Below are 27,845 nucleotides of genomic sequence, written 5' to 3' on the forward strand. Positions count from 1 at the left end.
TGACCAGCTAATCGTGCGTGAATGATCAAGTACATTTTCTTTGCAGCTTCTGGCTGCTAGCTACCCTCTTAAGTCCTCTGGAACAATAAGGGTATACAATTTGCTTTACACGCTGCTTCATTTTACCTTAGTCTTGTGGAAGGAATAATGACAGTGTAATAACACAATGTTCATCTGAAGCTTTATTTGTGATTTCAGAATCTTGTAAGGACCAGATGATTTTATTTTTTTTTTAAGTTTCAAAATGGCGGCAAAGAAAATCAAAGCAGATGAAGAATAACAAGTTTAGGCCCAATGAAATTCAATCTTTTAATATTAAAAAAACAACAAAAAAAACCCCATCTTATTTACATAAATTACAAGAAAGCACACACTGTTATACCAGTCTACATTAACACGTGTCTTCTATATGGTCTAGTTGCCTAGTTTTCATCATTCGCTATGTTTAGTTACACATTTTTGTTTAACAGGAGGACTAAATTTGTTTCAAAGCATTTTTTTTTTTCTTTTTGTGAATATCTAAAACATTCGGATATATTCACAGCACTGTTAAGACAAGATAAGAACAGCCTTTTGTAATACACTATTGCTTCACAACCACCCATTTGACAAGACTCTTGCGGACAAGGCACGGTGCATTTACTTACATCTATCTGTAAACCTAGGATATCACAGCATTTTTAATCTACAAAAAGGCTTTACAGTTGATACATACTGCTCGATGCAGGAACTTCATTTAGCTTTCACAGTTAAGAGTTACTCTTTTTGCCGTCCGCCTGTCTGACAGCTATATCTCTGCAACATGTGAGATGGCATGGGGCCTCTGTGATAACCAGCCCTGTTTTTATGGAAGGATGAACAATGATGGGGTCGGTCTCCTGTGCTTAGAGAGGAACATTTTCACAATGAGGACGTTGTGGAGTCCACCACCTCACGGCCGTTGCAGACTGTTGGCACGTAGTTGGAGGCTGATCCTGTGAGAATGAGAGCAGCGAGGTTAGCTGGGCAAGAGTTTTGTCTTTTTTTTTAAAAACTTTTTAACTGATAGCAACAAGACTGTGGACCAGAGATAAACGCAGTCAGAAAAGATGATGTGAAATGCTGCACCTGGTCGTCTGTAGTATTTTCTTTGTGCTGTTGTTTACAATTACAAACCCTGCTTCAGAAAAAGCTTGGATGTGTTAAATGTGAGTTAAAATGCATAAAATGGCTTGCTTGTATTATTTTGACTTAATTTAGTTTTGTCCAAAGGCAACACATAAAATGTTCAAACTGAAAAATTGGTATTGTTTTTTTTTTTATTATTATTATTTTTTTACATGCTTATTTTGAAGGTCATATGAGCAACGAGTTGTAAGAGTGAAATGTTCACCCTTGTGTTGCATTACCGCTTCTTTTAGAAAAAAAGCCCGGTTAGCGCACTTGAACATGTTTCTATTACTACATCCATGCCGTTATTGTTAAGTACAGAATGTGGTTTGACATTGTCTTGCTGAAACAAGCAACTTTGGCAGCATATGTGACTGGATATAAAATTCTGCATTAATGGTACCTTATTACAGATAAACTTGCATTAGTAGATGCAGCAGCTGACTGTGTTTCCTGAGCCCATGCATTTAGACTCCAGAGTTTGGTCTTGGATGATTGTTTTGTCTTTTTTGATTCCCAAATACTTTTCAATTTTTATAGAGGATTAATATTTGCATTTAACACTTATCTATATTTGCCCAAGCAGTGTTTCACAAGGGAAGCCTTTTTCGCACATCACTTTGAAAGTGGAACCGATGCATCTGTGTCATGTGTGAAAATGCTGAGATGAAACAGGGCCGTCAAAGTTGCTCCACCGCTGATGTCCCTCTGAGCCAGCACAGGAGGTGATCTCTGAACCCCTCCCCATCTTTACCTCTAAACAAATCAGCCTCTCTGGGATGCTTTCTTTTATATCAAGTAATGTTAGTGACTGATTCCCAAATGCATATAATTAGGAGAGAGATTTTCCACAGGAAGTTTTCTTAGTATTACACGAATTTTCCGGTATTCTGTATCCCCTGTACCTTTTTTAAACATGTTGCCACTATCAAATTCAAAAGAAGCATTTTTTTTCAAATAAAAAAAGACCAACTTGCCTCAATTTCAACATTTCACAACATATAGGGGCTGAAATTATTCGTTAATTGCTGCATTACACATTTGATTAAATATTTCATAGCATAGACGTTTTTTTTTTATGTTTAGCAGCAAATACAGTGTAGTGTATGTTTGTACCTTTAGAGTAGCTGGAGCTGGGAGCTGAGGCAGAAGTAGATACTGTGGCACTGAAGCGGTTGGCTGTGACTCTGAGTGTGGTCACATTTTTCTGAGGCTGGAACAGGATGATGTGGATTTTGGGGGCAAAGAGGCAGCCAAGAACCACTGACCCACTCAGACTCACAGAAATACACATGGTGGTGGTCTGCACCTGCATAGGGAGGGAGAGTGTGTGATGTTGAATATATCAGTCTGCATTCTAGGTTTATCATTTTGTCTTCAAAAGGGCTGTTGAAGTTTGTTCAAAGGCCACCTAGCCCCAGGCAGCACTCATCTTTCACACACACACACACACACACACACACACACACACATTCGGCTCATTTGAAACATTTTAAATATGCTGCTCTTGTTACTCTCAGATCTTTAATCCAATCTGTAAATTTCCCTCTCACCACCTCTGTGGTTATCTCCAAATCATTTAAGCTATCTGTTCATTTCCCTGATTTCCAAACATTAATTTAAAAACCAAACATGTCTTGCATGTCAAATACACACAAACTGTGTACACAAATTTTCCAGAATTTTCAGAAACTATTATGATATTATCATCACATTTGTATTGTGATAATTAACAGTTGCTGAGGGAAACAACAAGCGTGATCTGTTTGAAAGCAGAACACTCAGACCATAATCTTTTAAATCTACTGAGAAACTTAAGTCATTAATTATAAACTAATCTACACTACATTTACTACATTTTAAAAGAGCATTGCTTATTCTGCAGCCATATCAGAGAAAAAAATATTTTATGTATTTTTTATGAGTCATAGAGTTATTATTCCTGCATTGTTTGCCACATTTCTATTTTCAATTATTTATGTTGGCAATTCTAATTGTGAATCTGTATGTGCATGAATTTGACGGTCAGAAAAAGAAAAGGGGACAAGCACAGCTGGTTGTCCCGGAAAGTCAGGGCCTTGTTAGTCATATTTCAGCTGCTAATGTGAACTGACTGCTGGGGTCATCTTCCAGAGCTCCATCTCTTCCTGCCCCACTGGTTACCCCCGCAGTCCAGGAACTTCTATTTGCAGAACCACAGCATGAAGTGAAAACCCTTCCCAAACATAGTCCACAACAAACACACTGCAGAAATAAGTCATCATACATTTCAACGTCAAACACAACTGATGGGAGCGCCACCAAGACAGCTGGTAATATTATGTTGTCCACAGCCTTTAATTCCTTTCAGTCATGAAGATCCTTGGCTAACAGATGTTTCATTATAAGAGATAACACAAACAATTAGGAAGCACAAGTAGAACTTGCTGCAGCATCATGTGGACTGGAATATTCAATTAACTATTGCATTTACTAAAGAAACCTACTATGTCTGCAGTTATAATGGCAAATTTGGAAAGAAATGTACAGGAAAATTTGTTTGAACTCATTTGCACTTTGCAGCTTCTGTTCATTAGAGAATTTGTGTAGCTATCTGTTAAACTTTGAGTTCATCATGATTCAGTGTTCAATAAGGCTACTCTCTCATTACAAAATGTCTTCTAAATTGAAACACGACAATTGAACTTGCAGCCATTATTTTTGTTGTCACACAGAAACAAGGCTTATAGGTCACCATTGCAATGCCAAACCTCTTTCTTTTAATTTATCTGTGTGCTGCAGTATGGAACCTTAAATTCAACAATCTTCAGGCAATTTCTTAAATCCCACTGAGGATTGGATATGTTGGATTCCGGTTCATGATTTGGATGCCGACAGATCACAACTGACATGAAAAGCCGGAGGTAGCTCATGATGATACAAAGCTTATGTGATCGAGACACCCCCCCCCCCATCTGTTTGAACAACAAAGGCCTCGATGAACACCTTGACCAAAATGCTGTGGCAGTAGCCTTGGGTCTGCCTAAGGCACCAGCACTCGGCTTACATAGTCTGTCATTTTAACGCCAAAGCTTTTGTATTGTTACCGCTCCCTACTTTTCACTTATAGTATGGATGCAAATGTTCATTGGTACCAGGAGTTAAAAACAAAGTCTGATTTTGTTTCTTGCCGTAATATCACAATGTAATCAATCTCAGAATGCATGTGCAGCTCATTTACTCATTGCCATTTGCGTGATGCAAGCTAAATTTAGCCTTTAGTGGCAGATATATCACATTTTTCTTTGATTAGGGAGGAGGTGTCACAAAGCACATAGCACTCACCATGCTTGCTTACGGTTAAGTGAGTGTGAGTTCACTATATCACGGCAGTTATTCCTCAGTCTAAGCAGCTATTTGCTCCTGAGATGTGTCATTGAGCATTTAGAAATACTGCGATTTGATGAATCGGTTTGACTGTCATTAAGTATTTCTGACAGTAAATTCAGGCCTCATCTGTCTCCAGAGTCTTTGTTCTTGTCTTGAAAGATCTTTAGCCTCACATAAAAAGAAAACCTCTCATGAGCCTGGGTGATGAAGATCAAATGGAATGTGCAAATAAAACCTTCTTGAGGAAAGATAAACACACAAGGGGCAGTCATTTATAGACTTTGTTTCCTGTGGGCTGCAGACGTTTCAGGATATATAAAGTGTAAATACCTAATCGACACAATAAAAGAAACAGTTCCATGCATATTTACCCTATAGTCACTGGCAGTGACGTAGAAGATGGGCTGGAAGGCAAGCCAGATGATGCAGGTGGTGTACATTGTAAACCCAATGAACTTGGCCTCGTTGAAGTTCTCTGGGCACTTTCTTGTCTTGAAAGCGTAGACAGTGCAAAGGATGATGAGGATGCAGTTGTAGGTGAGTGACATGAGCATGCTCGTGTCCCTGCTGTTGCACTTGAGGGTAACCACATCTCTCCTTTCGGGGCTCACCTCTTTCCGAACCCCTGGCACCTCCACCAACAGCCAGATAACGGCCACCAGCAGTTGGCAGGAGATAAGAGCACCACATATTGCTACTTGAGAGGCTGGGCTGATGAAGCGTGGCCGTTGGGCGCCATCCTTCACCCCGCTGAAGATCCGAGCAATGCGGTTGGTCTTGGTTAGCAGGGCCGAATAACACACTGCAAACGAGGTCCCCAGGCCTATTCGGCGTAGCGTGCAAACAGCAGTGGAAGGTTTGGTGATGTAGACGAAGGTTATGCTGTAGCACATCAACACTCCCAGTAAGAGGATGTAGGAGAGCTCACGTCCACTTGCTTTGACTACAGGTGTTTCATTGTTCTTGAAAAACAGGCCCACTACAGAAAGGGTACACAGTATGCCAAGACATGAGATAGTAACAGGTCCAATAGCCCAGGCATCCTCCCACCGGATATACTCTTCAGGCAGATCATAGCAGCCTGTCAAGTTAGCCAGCGGCCACTGACCGAAGCTGCAGTCAGCGCAGGTGAACTCATCCTGCAGGTACTGGTAAGGCTGACAGGGAATACAGATCCAGCAGCACACATCCCCAGGCTGCATGCTTTTCACCTCATTCTTCCTGCACGGGTCGCTGCACTGGGAGGTCGGAGGAACGAGGCCACGCCAGGCTACCTGGGAGTTGTTCAAAGTCAGTATATGGTCCCAGTAGCCAACTTTCCTGTAGATGAACCTCCCTTCCTCTTTGTGGTAATGAAAAATGTTGTAACGGCTGATGCTGTCACCGACAGAGTCAAAACGCACCATGCTCTCTGTGTCAACAGGTCTGAAAGGAGCTGGTGGGAAGCAAATATACAGCAATGCTTAACATCATTTCCTAGTATTCATGGTTATGTTCATTCATGACAAACTTGTAAAGTAAAATTTTAAAAAAGTTATACAAATATATACCAGCAAATTAATTAGAGGATAAACAACTATATATAATGATAAAAGTAAAAAAAAAAAAGCTATCTTTTGTGGGGGGTTTTCTCGAACTCCTGGCACAGAAAAAAAAATAGTTGCCTGCCTTTTCAGTTCATCTAAAAGTGAGCATTTGTTTATCCAGCCATTATCTTAAAGAATCATAATATGTCTTACCAATCATATGCTGTACATTTTGCTTTCAGTTTTATTTCCTAAACTTTATCTACAATATCAATTGCTGAAGCAGAAAATCAGTTCTCACTGTGCCCAGTGGCATCTGAAATACAGAGAGCATTTCAGAAGTCTTGACATTTTTGGGACCTTCAATTCAAATAACCATCACTAGAGGCACTTTCTTAAATTTAAAAATTAAAATTGTCATATCTCTTAACTACTTCAAGAATCTTTTAATGCATTAATCACAAGCATGTTAGATTTTTGTAACAATCTATATGCAGTTTTTTTCTCCAAACAATCAGAGGAGCAGTTGCAGCTTATTCAGAATGCGGAAGCTGGAGTTCTTACACACAGAGATACTCTAACAAATGAATTTAGTATTGGAGTCACCTAATTGACTCTCAGTTCAACAAAGAAAAATCTTTAACGTCATCATCACAGTATATATGAAACGACAGGTCATCAGCTGTCGGTCATATCCAAGTCTGGTGAGGCTGCTTCCAGTTCCAGGGGTCCCACTCACTGACATAAGCTGCCTGCTCATTCGAGGTCCAAGACAACTGTGTCCACATTCAGAACCAAAGCCAAACTCAAATCTTTCCAACTCTCCCATTCTACAAACAAAGCACTCTGCATATGTGTGTTGACACGGGAGTTTATGTACTTGTGTTGTACCATCTTGTACAGTGTGTTGCTTTTGACAATGTTGAGGAGTTTGGGACTTTCTATTGCACTGTTATATGTTTGATGGATGAATGCCGCATTTCATTTATGCTTTTATTTCCTATAAAAAAAAATTGTTTTTGTTTTCTGCTTCTTATTTACGTTTGCCCACGTTTCTAAATTGCATCTAATAGAATAGAGTTGTGAGTTTGTGTTTACATTGTCACTGGTCCTGTGTTCTCATTATAGTATATTATAGCATATTCTAGATAGGTTCACTTCCTACAGATTCACTTTTCATTCTTGCTAATTATTTCATGACAAAGTGTTTTTTTAAGCTAAACAGAAGAAATTATTTGAAGTCACAATGATAATTAATCCTAATTCCAGCTACTTCAAAAGCCATTTTTTAGCTCCATCTTCTAAGACTGAAACACTTCTGAGTCTGTCTACTCTCACCACTTTGCTTACCTTCAAACTTGGTCTTCAAGATGAACTCCTTGTAGAATCTTTTGCCATTGCCCGGTTTCATGGCATCACAGACCTTGGAGGCGTTGGCGCATACTGCTTGCCTCATGTTGTGCAGAGCAAAGGCCATGGCATAGACAGCGTTCACCACAAACATGATTTTGGATTCCTGTTCAAAAGTTCCATCTCGTAAATTGTGCTCACTGCAGCTGGGCTCTTCAAGGCTACAGGCGAACCGGTGTTCCCAGAACTCCTTAAACCACGGGTTTCTCGTGTTGGTGTATGGGTTCAGCTTGGTGAAGTAGTCTTCAAACTCTCTAATCGGGTAGGATGCCAGTTCAATGGTAAATGCTCCTTCTGCCGCGGTCTCGCTACCCCTCACGACGCTCTCCTGCGCTCCCCATCCATCACTGGCCACCCAGATGAGGCTGACGTTCATCCGAGCAGCAGCCACCAGCAGCTGACGGGCATCCTCACTGCGGGTGAACAGGATGACCACCCTGGCGTTGGACTTCTGCTGCAGGGAGCGGATCACATTCTCATAACCCTGGCGGTTCATGGAGCGGCTCACTTTAGCTGAAGTGGCGATGCAGATTTGACGAGTGCGAGCCTCCTGCTGGAAGGCATCGATGCCCGTCTCGCCATAGTCCCCCTCTGATGCTACTGTTGACACGTAGGTCCATTTGAAGTAACGCAGGATCTCAGCCATGGCCTTGGCCTGGTAGAAGTCAGGGGGAACGGTGCGGGCGAAGTAGTCGTAGCGGGTTTTGTCGCTGAGCTTTGCACTTGTAGAGGCATAGCTGATCTGAGGTATTTGGAACAAACGGAGGAGGTTGGCCACCTGGAAAGAAGCAAAAGGTTGTGATACTGCTTTATCAAAACTGCTGAAAAAGTATCGAAATGTTTCACAAGACATGACTTGTTTCGTGTAGGCTATGGGCCTTTCACAAGAGAGATAATAATAAGAAATTACAACATACATCAAAGATTGAAATTACGAAAATAATGTAGGCTACTAAAAAAATACTTTAAAAAAAAAATAGGCTAGGCCTATGTGTTCAAACAGGGACAATAAAAGACTGGAAAAGTTGTGTAATGCCTGGTTGAACTAGTTTTTAACATTTGTCCAATAATTTGATTAACTGACGGCAGGTTAACCATCTTGAAAACAAAAAAATTCCCATACAGGTATCATGTATTTATTGCATTCTTTGCATGTATTTGATGTGCACAGGTTGTCAAATAGCTATTTCTTCATTTTCAGTTTTATTATTTCTTATGTGTTTTCTTAAATTGCCGAGCATTTAGCTCTCTAAGCCATTATATCTGTCCTTCAGGTGAAACTGCATTTAAAGCAGACACCATTCTGACACTGCGTAGGATCCGTTGACAGTGAGTCTCTCATTGCATTCAGAAATGCAAGTTCTCTTTTTGAAAGCAGATAAAACCAAATACGGGGCCCTGTTACACAATTTCACTCAGGCCTTAATCCCTTCATAGCTGAGGGACTTAGAATTTATTTAAAAGGTGTCCTTAGTGGAGGAAAATTCTTACATTTACTGCACTGAAGGAGTTTGTACAGCAATAAAATTCTACTGTGTCCGTGGAGACTTCACTGCTTTAATCATTCTGTCACACAGGGAGCAAAACACATTACAGCAGAGGAGAGCGCTGTGACTGTAAATGGTCAGACAAGTAGTAACCCGCTCGCCAGTCGAATCTATAATGCAATTCTAGCATTCTCTCCAAAAGGTTCTGAAGGGCAGATAACACTCTTCTTTTGATGTCTTTTTTTGTCGTTAACCCGGCCATCCTGTGGTTAGGATACACTTAGAGGTGTCTACCTTATGGTTTGTCAACATGTGCAACAGTTCAATACATTTTAACGAATAAATAAGGACATTTCATGGTTTTATATTATGGATTGCTTAACTTCTTAGCCTCAGAAACTTTACCACCTCCACAAGGCCCAAGCTCTGACACAAGTGAGAAGAGCTGAGAAACTGCAAAACTTTTTATTTTTTAGCTTTTTTAGCTTTGTAACATAGAGATCCTTCTGATCTACAAATGAAATGGAGGTATATGGCTACTGTCTGCTTCAGCATCATGACAGACTGGCATGGGAATCTCTCTCTTTTGTCCAGCTCAGATTTTTTGGTCTGTCAGGGATCCACACATTAGTAGTGCTGCAAATTCATTCACCAGATAACAGCAGCAACAATGTCTCACAAATTAAGAATTTAATTGTTTTCTACAATGTCAATGTCATTCTGTCAAATCATTCAAGACTGATGAAATGCTATGTTGAGATGTTATGATGCCTGCCTTTTCAGACAAATACATTGATTTCCATGATGATCTCTGGTGGGACTGATGTCACCAGGGGGGAATAATAAGCTTTATCTGAAACCTCAGTGTTGTGTCTGTTTTGAACACCAGCCTGTTGGAATAATTGTGTTGTTTCATCAAAGTATACAATTATGGCAATCATTTTCCCACACAGCATTATGGAGCGATGAAAGAGAGGCAGTAAAAACTTGTCAGTCTGCAAGATTCCTCATGTGACACAGTGGTGATTAGTGAATACCCACGGGCTTCAGAATGACTGCTTCCTCCCTGAAGCATCATCGAATGCCTGGAGGCTTTCCAAACAATGGCTTCCCCATGGATCTAATTGAAAGCCCCAACACTCACACTACCTACTAATCTCTCTTCCAGCTTGGAAGAACTTAAACAGATCTATCAGCCTGCTCTGTTATATTGTCAATCACATTATTTTGTATTTACATGAGAATCACTATTTTCTGCCTGTGGTCCATTCCCTGCCATGTTACTCTGCAAACTTTGGTAACTCAGTGTCTGAGTTCACCACTTTTACATCAACAACTATAGGATACTTAACATGAAACGTACTTTGAATGTTATCTTTGAATGTTATCGGACTATTAAGTAGGCGTTATCATGCATTCTGCTCAAACTCCAATCCAGATCTAATAGGTGCCCTCCTGTGGGCTGTGTGAGCATGAAAAATTTCCTCTGTTGTCGCCCCATAAGAAAAAATTATGCTAACTCAAAAGAGAACATTTTTCACTCTTCAGCTAAGTAGTTGTGTCAAACTACAGTATGTCAGATGAACGGATGCCCTCATCATTTTACATATTGCCAAAAAGATGAGGAATGGGTGCAGCGATTTTTGAAACACACAAGACAAAAACAGTTTGTACAATTCAAATGAGCTTGAAGGTCAATATTTGGTATGACCACCTTTGTTCTACAGCCTCTTAGGCAAGTTTTCTTGTAATTTCCTCAAGTCTGCAGGAATAGTCTTGGAGGCATTTTGAAGGACATTCAAAGGCTCTTGTTTTGATGTTAACTGCCTTTTGTTCTGTTCTCTGTCAGACTCTGTCAGACTTTTGCACAGTATTGTACATAAGCAGGATTAGAAATGGGGAAGAGGATTTCTCGTTGAAAATGCAGTGGAAACACACCGTGTTTGACCTCAGAAATTACTGACATTAACCCTGATCTGCGAGCAAAGATGTGCTTAAACTTTCAAGCACCCTAAAGACAAGAGGCAAAGGAAAAACACAGGTGTACTACGAGCCCTTGAGAGGGAGAATGGAATAAATATGATGCATTTTGACAAGTGGACCACAGCCAGCATTGTCCTCTATTCTTTTCTACAGCAGAATATAGGATAAGAGGTCACATTAGAGTAGCCACAGAGAGATGTGACATCTTGTTAATGTGCAGGGAAGCCTGCTAAGATCCACCGACTGAGATTATGTAGTGTGAGATATAAAAAGCATTTATATGGCAAGCCAACACATTAGCATCTTCTCTGAGATAGTCAGCTTGGTAATAAGGCAGTTTCCTCTTGCAGGGTTTTTTCAGACAGACAGTTGGTCTTCATCAATAGATTCTTGGAGAATCCTGACAGCACACCCCTCAGAATGGCACTGGAGTGTGTGACAGTAACCGTCTGTTCGTCTTCATGCAGTATTTCCCTCCTATTTTGTCAGTCCGATAACAACACCCGCACTTCTGGCACAGGTAAATTTGCCCTTTCTACAGAAGTTTCCACAAACTTGTATTAGATTGTCTTGGATTTAATTTCATACTTAAGTTTCACCAATGTAATACAGCCTTTTCCCAAGATTTAATCATTACAAACCTATAAACTGTAGACTTTAAAATCCCCTGAACTTATTCCTAGTGATTAAATTTAGCTTTTTTTTTAAAATTACAGCTGCAGTAAGAAAAGAAAAGAAATTCAGGCTTCAATTAGAGGTGACCCCCAATACCCTGATTCAACAGCCAAAAGAGACAGCTTATTTAAAAATACTACTACAATTAAAGATATTTAGACACATCCTTTTTCTGCATGGGGTGATCTGGTTAGACTTTAAAGTAACTTCTTGCATATTTTTCATAATATCTACATATCTTTTATACATTTAAACCCTTTTGGAAATGTAAAAACCCTAAAAACAGTGCCTATTTATAATGAGAAGACAAATACACTGACATTAAATACTGTATTTAAAGATAAGTAGGACTATGATTACATGATTAGATTTATGATCTCATAACAATTTCAGATAATAGCTAAGATATCTTTGTAATTATGGCAGCATGCTACGAAGTTAAGGGTTTATTTTGGTTTGATTTTATATATAAGGTTCATTAGAGAAACAGAGACTCCTTTCTAGAGTCGAAGCTATTCCTCCCTCCCTTAAGTGGTCCCTTTGTTCAGGAAAGGTTTCTTTGCAATAAAACGCTTATGTGCACAGTGCAGTCATTAAGATATGCAGAATAATATCTTACACAGAGCATGTTACTTTAGTGGTACATCAAAGAGAAGTGTGCTGCTGATTGTCTTTTTCTACTATCATTTGTGTGATCAATTTCCAAAAACATTGATTCTTATTAACTTATCTTTCCTTTTCAACAATTTTTTGTTCCAAAATTTCATCTGGCTAGGTTTTCAGCTAAATGTAAATATAATATTAATATTTAGAATCTATCTTTTGATTTATAATGTATGACAATATTTTCGATTATTTGAAATAAATAAAATAAAACAATCATTTCCACCAGGGTTTCTGTGTGCACAGCCAGTTTGCCAGGGTATAATACTGAATGAAACTATGGCTTAATTATAAATCAATAGTTAAATTGAAAAATGCCAAGCTTTTGTTTTGTTTTTCCGTTTGTTTTCTAAAGGAAAACAGCCATAAAGTTCTCAGTTGAAGGCCCAGTTGCTTTTTCTTTCTTACTTTCTGCTCCAGTTGAGGTATCATATGAAAAACAACCCATGGACGAATAAGTGTAAGCTTCATGTTTATAGTACTTTAAGTTTACAGTACCATTTCAGTAATTAAATGTCTCATAGAAGAAGATCTGCAAAGACTGCTGATAGTTCAAGAAGAAAGACAACAGGTAAAGCATAGGAATGTGAGAGTAGTTGTGATGGGCTTTGCTCTGGGCTAAAAGTACCACATGTTTGTGCCAATACCTGCTGAGTAAATATCACTGTAATATGGTTCATAATGAGGAGCAGTATCATAAGATTCCAGGCTAGTGCTCTTGCAAAATCAGTAAAGAAAGATATGAGCTGGAACAATATCAGCCTCTTACTCATGTGTCTGTCATTATTTCTTTTCAACATGGAAAGTCCATCATATGTCCCCAAGGTCCGGTGGAGTGGCAGAGTGGATGACATGAAGAATGAAACTCTGGATGCTAACTTAAGCACAAATTATATAGAACCTACTCCTGCTGAGTTTGTTGTAATTAATTTTAATCTAATTAGTTGTCAAATTGACAGCAATGTCTTGAATACAAAATAGGTTCTTAAAAAAATCTCAAAGCTTTGAGTTAATGTATTCATCAGTTATATTATTGGAACTATAATAGCTGCTAAAGACAAATTTGTTCATCTAAAATCAATAACACTGTATTTGAACATTAAGGCAAAACATAGCTTTGAATTAAACTGCTGATAAGTCTGGTACTTGAATATTTTTCCCCACTATAGCACTTTAAAAATTATATAATTCTAAAGGACAAACGCGGACATGAAACAAACACTATCTAGTTCAGTTTATCCATCCATCTGTTTTCTACACCCGCTTAATCCAACTCAGGGTCATGGACGGGCTGGAGTCTATCCCAGCGGTCATCGGGGGAGAGGCGGGGTACATCCTGGACAGGTCGTCTGTCCATCACAGGGCCACACAGAGACAAAGGAGACAAACAACCATCCACGTTCACACTCACTCCTGGGTCAATTTTAGAGTCACCAATTAACCTGGCATGTATGTTTTTGGGTGGTGGGAGGATGCCGGAGTACCCGGAGAGAACCCACGCATACTCGGGGAAAACAGGGAAACTCCACACAGAAAGGCCCCAGCCAGGATTCGAACCAGGAACCCTCTTGCTGTGAGCCGACGGTGCCAATCTTATTCAGTTTATGCAGAGGAGAAATTATTCCTGTGGATTTTAAAAGTCACAAGAACCAGAAAAAAAGAGTTAATGAAACCAATCCTTAGCTCTTCTGTATGCAGTGTCAAAATGTCTAAAAAACTATATGAGGATCTTAAATCAGTGCTTACTGTGTTCGAAAGAAAAGTAAGACAACAAAAAAAGGCAGGTTTTGGTTAATTTATTGTGCGCAGCAGTCTTAACTTTGATCCAGGCATCACTCAGAGGAAGAAGGTAAAATGATGATACCCTACTCTGACTCGGCAGCTGAAACAGCAGAGCGCTGGTGCGGCTTAATTGACTGTGCAACATCAAACACACAGATCATTCACGAAGTATGCATTTTTTTTTATGCTCATTCGTTTGCATTTAGCTAAGGCAAAACCAAGCATCAAATATGAAATTGGTTTTACTTAACATGTCTGTAGATATCTCTTTGAATCTAGGACTTCTTCCTGATTTGAAACTGGATCAACTTTGGAACTGCAACACACCTCTGATACACTTGCTCATTTGTATTTGTTTCTGTTGTCTGATCTTTCACCTCCAATTCATACTTTAATTTTCTTATTTGCTGTCAAAGAGGGAAAATCACAGCAAAGTATCATACGTATCTTTGTTATACTGTTCTTAGTTTAAAATAGGTAGCTGTAGGTGTGATGATGGGGTGAGAAGGAGATTTGTCAACCTTGTCAAACAGTACAGTAACTCCCAGAACTTAAGAGAATGAAGCAATGGCTGTGTTTAACGTGTTATAGTTAGAATTTCCACAAGTGTCTTGTGTTAAAATCTGTTTAGTCAGCTTATTTGGTGTCTTTGAGAAAGTTGAATGAGAAGTTAGATACTGTCGTCAAATTCTGTACACCTGGCTAGGCAACAGCTTGGTGAAAAATATGTTTATACAGCTGGCTAAGATACTTTGTTTAAGATGATTTCATGTTCAAATTAAGTAGATTTTATTTCATATTAAAGTAATACTTTAACCATCATAAGTCCAACTATGGAGGAAAACATCAGTCAGTGTTGAAAAGCTTTTTTTCACATTTGCCAGCTGAATTTATGTGGTACATAATGTTGGATATCTGTATCAAACATGGCAGAAGTTTCTGAGTTTCCTCAGGAAGGAGTTTTTTATGAGTCAATGCAATCCCTTTGAACCAAAAGCTCAGGTTCAGACTGCTCTGAACACTCCGGTTTCTGATTATTACTGAGTTGATATCAGCTTGTCCTCTTCCTGGCTATTTAAAGGGAACATACATAGTGTATACGTAGTTTTAGGAGCAATGAATACATAGCCAACAATTAATCTATAAGTTAACCCCCACTAGAGGTTGCATATTCTTTGAATGTATTTGTTAAATGCATGCTCAACCCCAGCATTCATCCTGCAGCCACCACACCACACACTTGACCTTTGTATAGAGCATGTGCAAAACTGTAGGCGTTGCTCTGTGTTTAAACAGTGACAGTGTCATCGTGGATAAACCTCTTCGTCTCAGCCTGAGGAAAAATCACTGTGGATATTTCATTCGAGATCGGGAATTGTTTACCCAAAAACATTTCAGATGTAACTCTAATGTTAAATCACATTTGTAAAAGATGTGCCTTACGGTAAAGTTGAATATGTTAAGTGTTTATGAGTTACAAGCATTGACTATCAGTATTTTTAATGGAGAAGTTGCTGCATGCTATGTAGACAAATACCAGACTAACAAAATAATGCAGCTTGGTATCCCCACATGGGTGAGGTTGAGTTTTTGTTTTCCACTATATATTTACATGAACAAGTGGGCACTTTTTGTTAAATGTAGCATTTTTTGTTGCCATTTTTTATTGTATTGCATGTTGCCTGTGGTATTTGTTAAGAAATGCTAGATAATACAACCTGTATGATATGTACATTACAAATTTGACTTATTTTGTAACAAAATAGTTTTCTTATTAGTTTTAGATTTTTCCCTAGCATAGCTCATAAAAAGTCACTCAGTAATCCTCTCTTCATTTCCCACTATATATGTTGGTGTCATGTCAACGGTATGCAGCTTATTTTGCATCTTTGCAACAAGCCGCAAAACCTTATTGAGATTTTTACATAATTGGTCTGTAATTGCCACTTTGCTACTGGTCTCCTCTTTCGCACATGACATTTTCAAGAGACAGATCATCCACTGGCTCATTTCAGAGTGTGGATGAACTGAGCCGCTGCAGAAACTGTCAGAATAAGATATAAAAATAAATGTGTTTGTTTTTGTTTTTTTTCACATAAAGGTGTGAATCGTACATGCTACAAGTCATTTAGCATGTTATATTTAGAAAATTGGTAAGAAACAGTGTTATTCATACAGAAAATATTCAATCTAAAGGTCAATACCTTATTTTGATCAGCTGCCACAAAGGCAGATAAAAAAAATAATAAACACAAATATAAATGCAAAACTGTGTTCACTTCTGTTTCAGCTACTCATGTTTGTAGATCAGACCTGTCTGCTATCTGAACCTGATATTAGTGCTTGAATAGCTAAGGATGCACTGGTAGAGTGAAGTGTGTGTTTCTTTTCTTGCATAAACTATTTTCGGATCAGATTATTCTTCACATTAAACTTGCAGCTAATATTTCCGCCCACCAGCAAAACAATACTCACCACAAGAGAACCTCTCGAGTCCAGCATACATCTGAGCTTTCTCGACCCCTTAGCTTAAAGTTTAAAGATATTACCTCTGTCCTTTAGCACTTGTGAAATAAGCTTAATAAGTCTGGTAATTCTATTGTTATTATAATGAAATGCCAAATGAGTATTTAAATATTACATCATAAATGCCAGCTACAAGACTGACCTTTGATACTGTGTGAAAACAACAGCTTCTAAGACAAAAAAGATAAAGTAAGATCCAGAAACAGATATTATTAACTGCGTGACTCCAAACCTTCCAGTTATTACAGAGCTTTCCCTGACGCTGAATAACATTGTGATGCGCTAATTAGAGAGCAGAGTTGAGTTCTCTGAATACGCTATATGACAGTTTCAAGTAAAGCACCACATGATAAATAAGATCTTTTAACACCAGAGCAGGCTTTGCTTTTTTCATCTGACTAACTGAAGACAGAAACACAATAAAAACAGAGCCCCTTCCTTCCTCCCTGTTTGCAAAAGTGTATACTTGGATTAATGTATAAAGTTGATTAATGCTGTACCTTGGATTTAAAGTTACATATCTCGTCCTGGTGTTATTTGTCCAGGAAACATTTGGGAACTGTTCGAAATTATTTGCTTTTTTCTTAGTATTTCAGTATAATACCAGGTTAAACTCATTTCTGGGAAACGTGTGGGCTGCCAAAGTTGAGTCATCATGCCTGGATGGTTATATAGCTGATATCCCAGATGGCAATAAAAGCTGTTTTCAAGAACTTGAACAGTGAGAATTACCAAACAAGAATGACTCAATACACCAGAATGAGAAAGAAAATGATTACAGCTTCTAATACATTGATAGGCTAATTATGAAGAAATACTTTGAGCCTGGTGAGAAACTGGCTCATCTCCCACCGTATTTGTCATATCTCATCTATGGCCCTGTCACAGACGACATCACCCTGTCCTCCACATGCAGGTGGACATATTGATGTGCTGGCATCGATATGTTAGGTTATAGATGCACCCCACAGATGGGAAAAGCAGCTCCTCTCAAAGCTCCCCAGGATGGTCCCTGGCACTCATCCTCCTCACTTTTATAATGCTCTTCATCTCAACAAAGTGCTCCTCTGAGATAAATAGGGACTCTGTAAACCAGAGACCTCTCAAAAAGATTCCCACCATGGGTTTCTTGCTATGTTCACAGCTTGATTCATTTTAGTGCCCAGGAAGTGAAAGCACAAACAAAAAGAATGTTGAGCATAGTGACAGAAGAGGTGTGTACTCAGATGAAAGAAAAACACAAAAAACACAAAAGCAGTGAGTTTCTTTTTGAGTCTTTGCGACTGTGCGGTTACTGAGGACTCATTCACAGACAGACATGCAGAAAAAAAAAAGCCTACTGGTCTTTTGTTAAAACATCACCCTCATTGCAGAAGAAGAGGATCTATGGTATTCACTCCTTTCTGAGAGAAGAAGCCCTGTGCGTAATAATAGAGGCTTTAGACCATCCTAACATAGTGAAAACATCCTCAATCCATCTGTCAGACTCTTCATTCAGATTTACCATGCAGAGACGAAGCATTCATCTGGATAGACTCTTACAACTACTCCAAAAGCAGATCCAATACTAGTTTTACCACAAACCTTATTTGAGAGTCAATGTCTCACCTATTACTTGAATTGTTGCAATATGAGGAAGAGTAAATTAAATATAACTCTGGTTGACTGAAGGAAGTCAAGAAAAAATTAAGATTAGAGTTATATTTAATTTACTCTTCCTCATCTTGCAACAATTCAAGTAATAGGTGAGACATTGACTCTCAAATAAGGTTTGTGGTAAAACTAGTATTGGATCTGCTTTTGGAGTAAAATGATCAATATAACACTTATATATGTCTCTTCATATTGGAGAATAGGTTTGAGATACAAACACTCACAGTCACAAGTTGCTGCTCTTTGTTCTGCATTGCCAAACTCCAACATTAAGCACACCCCACTGATTGTTGCTGAACTCTCTTTACATCAATAATGGTGGTGCTGGTGGGAAGACAAGGTAAAGTGACACAGATCACTCATAGACACGCACACAGACCCGGGATGAGAAGGGCATGGAGGGACTGCTAATTTACACCGTGATTTTCCACGTGTAGTGAACTGCAAGGTTGGTGCTGGTGTATTAGCTAGGCCAAGCACTGCAGTGAACTGCCATAGACTGCATATAAAAGACAAATGAAGCCATGAGTTTGGCATGTTGACCATCATCATCATTGGATCAGAATTGCTTGAGCTAAAGTGAGTAAACCCTTTGCATGATCATTACAATTACTTCCACTGATCTGTGTGAAACAGCTGATGAAAATTTCAGAAATGTTGCATTTCCATCACTGTTTTTGTGTTGTTTTCCTCCATTTTGCAACTTGTTCTACTACTCTGCTTTAGTGTCACCAGCTGCTCCATGTTGGGTCCTTCATGTCATTTCTTTAACAACTGCATTACATGGACAATCTATTGACATTATTATCATCAATATACAGTAGCTGCAAAGTCAAACAACACTACTTCACTATGGGCACAATTAAGGTCAATTAAAAAAAGGCAGCACAATAACACCTTCTAATAATTGAGGGTGATCTTTTCCTTACTCTGTTCCCTACATAGATACATAGATACATTAATCAATTGGATCTCCATGTTCTCCATCACATGTTCCCAAGTGATGACATCCACTTTCCTCATCTCACTAGTGTTTACTTGGCCACAAATGGTTATAAAGAGGAAGGAGGAGATGACAGGAAGCAAACCTTTTTTGAACAAAGATATTGCTGGTTAAAAACTCTTCCTGTAGGTTCCCTTTCACTTTTCTACCTCTCTCACAGTCGCAACTAGTTCAGCATGTTTCAAAGTACATGGTTAGAGAGTGACAGAAGTCTACATACCAGTAGTTACTACTTACATATTTTTATGTTCCTGCATCATGATTCCCGTCATGTCACATGAATGCAGCCTAATAAAAGACAAAAGCCTAAGAGTGCATTATCATCTCATTATTTGCAACCATTGATTGTGATACTAAGATGTGAATGACGAGAGGACAAAAAGAACGTTCATTGGTTTTCTTGCCAATGAAGCTGTAACGGTTTGTAAGTAAATGTGCATTAGCTAATAGATTTATTACTACATGAGTTACAGAAGAAAACATGAAAAACATGGTATCACCAAATGATATGAAGTCCCATGTAATGTGTACAACCACGCCAGTAATGACAATGAACATTATCTTTACATGTGTATCATGTGTGCAGTTTACCTAAGGCTTTGTCACAAAAGACACAGATTGATTTGCCTGTGTGTGTGCACTTCTTTTTCTAATATTCTTATGGCCCAAAAATGAGGATCCAATGAGAATCCAACATGTTTTGTCAGGATCAAAAGGTACACCTCAAATGTTAAAAGGGTTTTTCAAGGGAAAAAGTTGGTTATGGTTAGGTTTTGGGTAAGGGTTGGGGTTAGGCATTCCACTGTGATGGTTGTAGTTAGAGTATGAGGCAAGGGAATGCATTTTTACCAATGATGAATGTTTGTGTAGCGTGTGTGCATGTTTGTGCGTGTATTTTTGTACAATAAAGACGTATTGTAATTTGGAGTTAATGGAATTTGTAACCAAATTAGTCCTACACACTTTGTCTCACAAACACCTCACGCATGATTATAATTATCTCAATTTAGGGAAATGAGAATTCATTAATTATGCTCAGATGCATTGCCTCTGGCAACCTTTCATATTTGTGTGAAAGGTCAATTTTCTTTGCAAAGCTTAAATGAAGTTGTGGGCATAGTGATGGATGTTTATATGAATCCGGCGCATCAATCAAAATCCTTCCCTGTGGCTTTCTGCAACTGCAGATGCAAAATCTCTTTTATTAAAAGTTCGGCCCTCAAACTAAGAGATAAAGTCAGATGCAAAGATTTCAGTTTCAATAACCGTTTGAATTTGTGGAGTTCAGTAAACACCAGGTAAACCCAAGGTTGAAAGAATTGGTTGATGATTTGAATCTCTTAATGTTGAATGTGTCAGTTTCCTAAAAGGTCTAAAAGTGTTTATTTGCAATATTTCCAATATCCTTGTCAAAATAATTGTGAACACGAAATTATTTGTGTTAATCCAATTTCAAAAAGCATGTAAACATGTAACATGTAAGCATGTAGTCCAACCGAAATTGTGCAAAACCAGAGTCTTAGAACTGGACTGACACACCCAGAGAGTACAACTGGAATCACTACGCTCAACTAGACTAAAATCAGCCTAGCTGCTCTGCACATGCTCAAAAGTTACATCTTTTTGAAAGAAACAGTCTGAGTTTTTAATATTACGGCTGAAATACAAATCATTCACTTATTTGTTTAACCAGAATTTAAAAAAATGCATCAGAAGTTGTCATTCCGAAAACCTTCCTTAAATTACAGACAAGCATATTAAAGCCTGCACTCATATTAATCAATATCTTTTAGAAAAAATTAGGACTTTGTTTTGGCAACTGTTTGGAAATGGGATGAATATATTGGCAATTTCTGTAATAATTTCAAGGAAGGCCATTAAATGGTCAGCCTCTTTGATAATCCATCCATCCATTTTCTGTACCTGTGGCTGGAGGCTATTCTCGCTATTAAGCGAGAGGCAGGTCACACCGGTCGGCACAGGTCAGCAGTCTATTACAGGGCTCTTTGAGAACCCAACTTTTTTTTTTTTTTTTTTGGGGGGCTTTTTATGCCTTTAATGGAGAGGACAGTTGGAGAGATACAGGAAGTAGGGGGCAGAGAGAGGGGGAAGACATGCAGCAAAGGGCCGTCCGGTGCGGGACTCGAACCGGGGTCAGCTGCAGCGAGGACTGTAGCCTCTGTACATGGGGTGCCTGCTGTACCCACTACACCACCGACCACCCGAGAACCTAACTGTCAATAATTAATACAACAAACTCAATTCAAAGCAGTGAATGCAAACTTAGATATTGTTAAGTTAAAGTTTGGTTGAGGAAAATTAAATCATAAGAAAGATTAGGAATTGATGGCTACAACTGATAACCAGATATGTTTTTATTGCAGTTGAAATATGCAGACACCCCAACCAAGTAACCACCCAAAAACTTGTTTTATGTTTTTACAGAAAAATAAGGGGATACATGTGTTTTTTCATCATTTTATTATTGCAGTGCTACACACGTTGCTGTTTTCTCTAAACATAATTCTATGAAAACAAACACTGACAAATGTGACACAAATAAATGTGCCTACTTACCTGAATTGAGACATCGCTGTAGGATCCTCCAATAACCCCAGTGATGGCCAGGGGAACTTCATTTTGGACGGGTCTGGAGCCATCTGGGCAGATGAAGCCTGGATCTTGAACCTTGGTGAGGGAAGCCCTGACAAAATCAAGGGACTGCTCCAGAGCGTAGGTGTCCTTGGAGCAGGTGTCCAGGATGTGGGCACCCAGCTGGAGCCCAGGAAGGATGCGATCGCTGGAGTTAATCTCATCAAGTGCCAGCAGCATGGCCTCCAGTCTCTGGATCCCTCTCGCCACATTGATCTTCCCACAGTCCTCCATCCCATCACCCTTTTCATGCACGGGGAACAGGCCTCCGATCACCAAGTCCCCATCAATGATAATCTCACGTTTGGCTGCAGGGGGTAATCTGGAGATGCTCGACAGGACTCCTGGTATCAGCAGCTCCAGCAGAAACATGTGGAGAGGCCAGTAATGGACAGGATTTGCCTGCCACTTGGGACAGAGCACTGCATGCAGCATGGTATAGGATCAGGTGGCAGGGTTTAGTTGGTTGAAGTAGAGATGGGTGGGTGTTCACAGAGTCTGGAGGCAGTTGGCTTTCAAGTCTTCTCTCAGTGAATACATCATGTCTGATAATTTCTGAGCAAATGAAAGGAGAAGTAATCAGTAATAAGGCATGAATCAGTCTATACGTATATCATTCCCTTTATGAAAACAGAGATGAGTAACAACACAACAATGTGCTTCAAAATGTGTATCATTTATGTGTATTTAGATACATTTTTGCCATTTTATTCTCATCAGAAGAATGCCTGACATTCTTCTGATGAGAATAAAATGCAAATGCATTTTGCCCACAGCTTTGTTCAAAGTTACTCAACAGATATGTTATGGAATATAATAGTCTAAAGACCACAGGTTTTTAAATATATATATATATATATACAGGGCCGCCGATAGGGGGGGACAAACGGGTATTTTGTCCCGGGCCCAGGAATAGGGGGGGGGCCCAAAAAAAAAAAAAAAAAAAAGGAATATGTGCATTCGTCCGCAAATATGTCCAAATGTTTCAGGCACGCACGCCAATCAGGCTGAATTGATTTGAGAATCATCCCCGGTCAGCTGAATGACAGCCAGTGTAACGCGGCTCTGGTTTAACATTATTTTGTTTAAAATAAGCCAGTATAGACATGGCAACATGTGAAATTGCCATTTAGATAGAGTTGAGAATTCTGAGAATTTTGTCCCGGGCCCAGCCAAACCTGTCAGCGGCCCTGTATATATATATATATATACTCTTTTTGCAAGTTGTTCTTATCTATTTATTGGTTCATGCCTGAAGGACAGTGCCCTTCTCTGCTTATTACAATCAATGATGATTTTATTGGACAGTTCAGTCCCCAAAGTCTTTAGTCAAGAGATTGAAATAAACTACAAATCTTTGGAGCTTATTTTCTGAGATGAAACTCAAGCATATATCTTTACTTTACTTAATTACATTGTTAAAGTGACGTGAAAATATAGCCACTGCAAAATAATTTTAAAAAACAATCAACTAAGAGTTACCACCCTGAAATCCATATCAAACATTTATAGATATTTGAGGCACCTTTCATGTCAAGCACATTTCCATTGCTTACAACAGAGATATCACATAGATGGTGGTTCTCTGTGGCTGGGGTTGCCATGGAAACATAGTGGGGAAAAAATATGGGTGGGACTGCAGGGGAACTGGGCAGTGAGACATGTATGCTAATATAGCTTCTTATCACGTTGAGGTTACAGGTTTGGATCTCACCAGGAGTTGTTATGATGTCTGGAGCAGGGAGGAGGGCAGGTTCAGTTACAATGCTCTACCTCATTCATTAGACACACAAACAAGTTCAGTTCAAAAAGCCTGATTTTAGTATATTTAGAGACCATTTACTTTAAATGAGTCCTGGGATGCAGCCTTTTAGGATCAGCATATCTATCACAGAAAATATCAGCAGTATTAGTCACACGATTTGAAAACCAGGACGCAACTTCAGAAATATTTTAAGTCTGCTTTGGTTTATTTTGGACATTTCCTATAAGTAAACCTATTAGAGCCTGGCTGCCACTCCCTTCTCTTTCAAGACACATTGGAAAAGTCTTTACAGATTTGTTTTACTCCCCTTCTACCACAGAAGGTTGTTTTTGACATTACATTATAAAAGACAAAATTCCACGAGGACACCAATTTTATCAGCATTAACAGCCCTATTCTCTTCGCTTAACAGGGATTTCATTCAGCCTGAGTGTGTTATGTTTCCTATGCTCGCAGAGGCAGAAGACCATCACAGTGGGGGATGCAGGGGTTGGTTACAAAAACACCAGCTTTTGCAGCTACTCCCAGCAAAGGCCATGAGGTGTATTCGTATAAGTATGCTTTTGTAGGGACATTAAAGAATATCCTGTGACCACCTGGGAGCAGTGCAAGGAGTAAACAATACAGAAAATCGGGAGGGGGGGAGGAAAAATGAACGTTGAATTTCTCCTCAGATAAATATTACATCAAGTTGTGGGTGGGAGACCATGGTACATTGATAAATTCACAACTCGCTGCCTATCAAAGAGGATTACTAGAAATCATTTATGAGGCTGTAATGTAGAATCTGTCTCAGATCTACTTTGTGTCCTGAGCAGTATGAGCAGGTGTGCTGTACCACTGCACCATATTTCCTCTATTATTGAAACTAAGGTGAGGAAGTAATTTGAAGAGTTCAACATTAGTGTCTAATAGCTCTTCTATGCTGTCTACCAGAGCAGATGGTTGCAAAGACTAGGTCACAGTGGTACTTAATGGTGCAATAAGGAGCAGCAAATTAGGTTGACCTATGCAAACTAGGCCAAAGTTGGAGGTCCAGATGAACCTGTAAAAACTGCAAATACATATTGAAGTAGCCAACTTCATTTGCAGCTATCAAAACCATATTTGCCTCTAAGCTCATAAAACACTTTCTAAATGGAAGCAGTATTATGAACCTACATAAGCTCAGCTTGTGCTTAGTGGGAGAGGGGCACTTAAAACTATCTTGAAACGGTGGTCACACTCACACCAGCCAGCCAGTAGATTCACTCGCTCTCCACATGTGTGCCCACAATATTCAAACTGAAAGGCAAGTTCAATAAGAAAAGGCAGAGTTCTCTCGACTTTGAACCATCAGCTAATGCATTAGCGCGCCTACCCAGCACAGAGAGGATTTCTTTAAGATGCTTTGAGAACACCATTTCATATTGTCCTCCCTCCTTACCCAAATGTAGCTAATATGGAATACTTAACTCTCACTAGAGTGCCAGGGATGATAGGCACTGGTATATGCAATATTATCATATCATGCACCTGCACTTATGGGAAGATACAATAATATTCATGTCTTTGAAATGAGAAGAAATGGTTTAATGTTGATGACCAGATAAAAACAAAACATCACTATTGCAGATTTGGTTCATATGGCTCTGAATTTTTCAAATACATCCTATTATCAGAACACATTCATTTACACTTAAATTTTGTGTAAGTTTCATCAACTTACATTTTTAGATTAGAAACATCTGGTGTGCACTTTTATCCGATACTTGAAAGGATATGACAAGACATTTGATTTAAAGCCTAATCCACTGCACATGAATCATTAACCCTGTTGAGCAATGGGAGCTGAAACACCACACTTGTTGTGCTACATTTAGAATATTGCTTTCTCTGTGTTCACATGACAAAAAGTGATCGGGTGAAAACCTGGATATTTTGTTTAGATGAAATCCAAGCATCAATTAAAGGGGGAAAAAATGCTCATTTTGTCTGCATGTGAAATTAAACAAGTTACTTGTTTGCAGGATTGCATGACACAGTTTTGACTATGCTGGAAAAATGAGCTAATCAATCAGAAGAGTGCAGTTCAAAGCAAGAGATCTTCATTTAAGAGTAATGAAACCCAAAAAAAGAAAACAAAGCTGCAGCCTCCATAACTCATCTAATGGTTTCTTGCATTATATAATCTCCAGCAGGGATTCGGTTTATCCCTCCACCTGGACTTGTCAGCTGAAGGAATTAGGATGCCTCTGCGGTGACCAGCAGCCAGCTGATAGCATTTGAAGAAGGATCAGATGCATCACTTGATCAAAGCAGCAAAGGGAAATCTGGCTGTCAGTCCCTTTAACTCTCAAAAATGACATTTCATTGTGCTGCTTTCCCACCTGGACATTTATGTCTGAAAACTAGACTAAGACTGTGAGACAACCTGCAAATATAAGAATGAGGTTGGCGACAAAAAGGTGGCCTTTGCATCATCTGAAAATATGACTGACACATATATCAAAACATTGTGCTGTTTTTTTATCTGCTATGATTGATCGTCCTGTTACATTTGAGGGAAATCCCGCAGCTACCTTACACCCTGTCTGACCCCCTGACAACAAACGCTGTTCGTGGATTGTTCCAAAACTGAATCAGTTTCTCGACATTTTGTACAATTAAGATATTTCAAGAATTCCTGTAAATTAACAGCTGAGTAAGGAGCTGAGTAGGATTCTGTTTTAATGTTATGGGACACGCTCTAAAAACAAAAGAAGACGTTAGATGATGAATTAGGCTATGCCATTTTTGCTTGAGACGGCGACTGCGTGGCATGCTCTTTCGATTCAAGCGGGATACAACTTTGGATATTTCTCCTTCATAAACAAAGTCACACTGAGGTGATGGGTATCCTGACTGTTGTTTAAAAGGTTTAAGCTCTTAAAAATACTTTGGTTTGTCTAAAATGTCACGTGAGATTTAGGTGGAGTAAAGAAAAATGTGCGAAAATATAGTTTTCAAATAGGTTATTACAGTATAGTGGTGGATTTGGTAGGAGTTGATTTAAGGTGGAAACTTAAACACTCAGTAAGGATACCGATTTGGCTATAAATAGTATAAAAAGATCAAATATATTAAGGGCTTCTTACCTTTTTATAGATGTATCTTCCTGGATGTATCTGTTGGTCCTCTCTGCACAAGCCGTGCATCAAACTACACACAGAGCTTCGTAAGACCAGCGGAGTCCAGATGTTGCTCACTTTGGGTATGTTTGCCAGGCAGCTGTTTGGATCTGTCCTTGGTTCTGAAGTGTTGTTCTCATTGGCGAGTCCTGCAAACACCTCTCGGTGCCCTCCAACATGTGCCTCCCAGCCAATCCCACACAACACACACCGTATGTCCACAAGCACACTGGGGAAGGAAAGCTTCTACCTGCCGCTGGAAGAATCTAAATTCAATTGTGATCAAGCTTTAAACGCGTTACGCTTCACGCATAGGTTATTGTCGTGAGGCGTGGATAAAAGTTGATCAAAATCAACTTCCAAACAAGCAGAAATGTTGAGCAGCGTTGCTGTGGCACCGTCGGATCACAAACACGCAGCCGCTCTCTGCTCCTCCACAGCTTTAATGAGTGTGAGAGTCGACGCGCAGCTTCCTTTCGGAGACCTGGCGGTCCCGAGATGGGAGCAACTTAAGAATAACGACATCTAATTTTCACAGAAAAAAAAATACCGTCAGATGTTAAGTATGCGACAGAAAATGATATTCAAAAAGTGTTTTTTTAAAAACAACGACAAGGTTGCATTAATTAACACCCTCAAATCCTGCTGCCAACTTCTCACACATCTTTTTATGTGACGCATCCTTTGCTTCCCCCCCGGAGCAGAATCAGAGCTTACATATTATTTCTGATGATAAAGAGGGTGAGAAAAGTGTGCTGCTTTTCTCCAGCTAAATTTAGACTGATGAGAAAGGGACATCAACTTTCTCTTTTTTTTTTCTTTCAACCACTCTATGAAGGCCGGCCAGTTCTTCATTCACCTCCGTCTCATTAAAACTGAATCACACTTCAGCTGAGTGGTACAGCACACATTATATTTTTCATTGGAAAAAAATTGCACTCATTCACACACGCACGCACGCACACAAAACCCCAAAGCAAAAGTATAGATTGAAAACACATGACTGTCCTCACAGGTTGGGTTGCTCTACGTGGAAATATGTTCCTTTCATTC

General features: G+C 39.2%; 1 protein-coding gene across 1 annotated transcript; it reads right to left on the minus strand.

The window, feature by feature from the left end:
- Nucleotides 1–295: 295 nt before the first annotated feature.
- On the minus strand, nucleotides 296–27,309 carry grm2b (glutamate receptor, metabotropic 2b). Its single transcript, XM_075461219.1, has 6 exons — nucleotides 26,760–27,309; nucleotides 21,804–22,433; nucleotides 7,395–8,232; nucleotides 4,890–5,953; nucleotides 2,266–2,458; nucleotides 296–974 (listed from the first exon to the last, which is right to left on the minus strand). Exons 2-6 carry the CDS (start codon nucleotides 22,311–22,313, stop codon nucleotides 901–903), a joined length of 2,679 nt encoding a protein of 892 aa, XP_075317334.1. The 5' UTR covers nucleotides 22,314–22,433; nucleotides 26,760–27,309; the 3' UTR covers nucleotides 296–900.
- Between the last annotated feature and the right edge of the window lie 536 nt (nucleotides 27,310–27,845).

Source organism: Odontesthes bonariensis, chromosome 3, assembly GCF_027942865.1.
Source record: "Odontesthes bonariensis isolate fOdoBon6 chromosome 3, fOdoBon6.hap1, whole genome shotgun sequence".
Lineage (NCBI taxonomy): Eukaryota > Metazoa > Chordata > Actinopteri > Atheriniformes > Atherinopsidae > Odontesthes > Odontesthes bonariensis.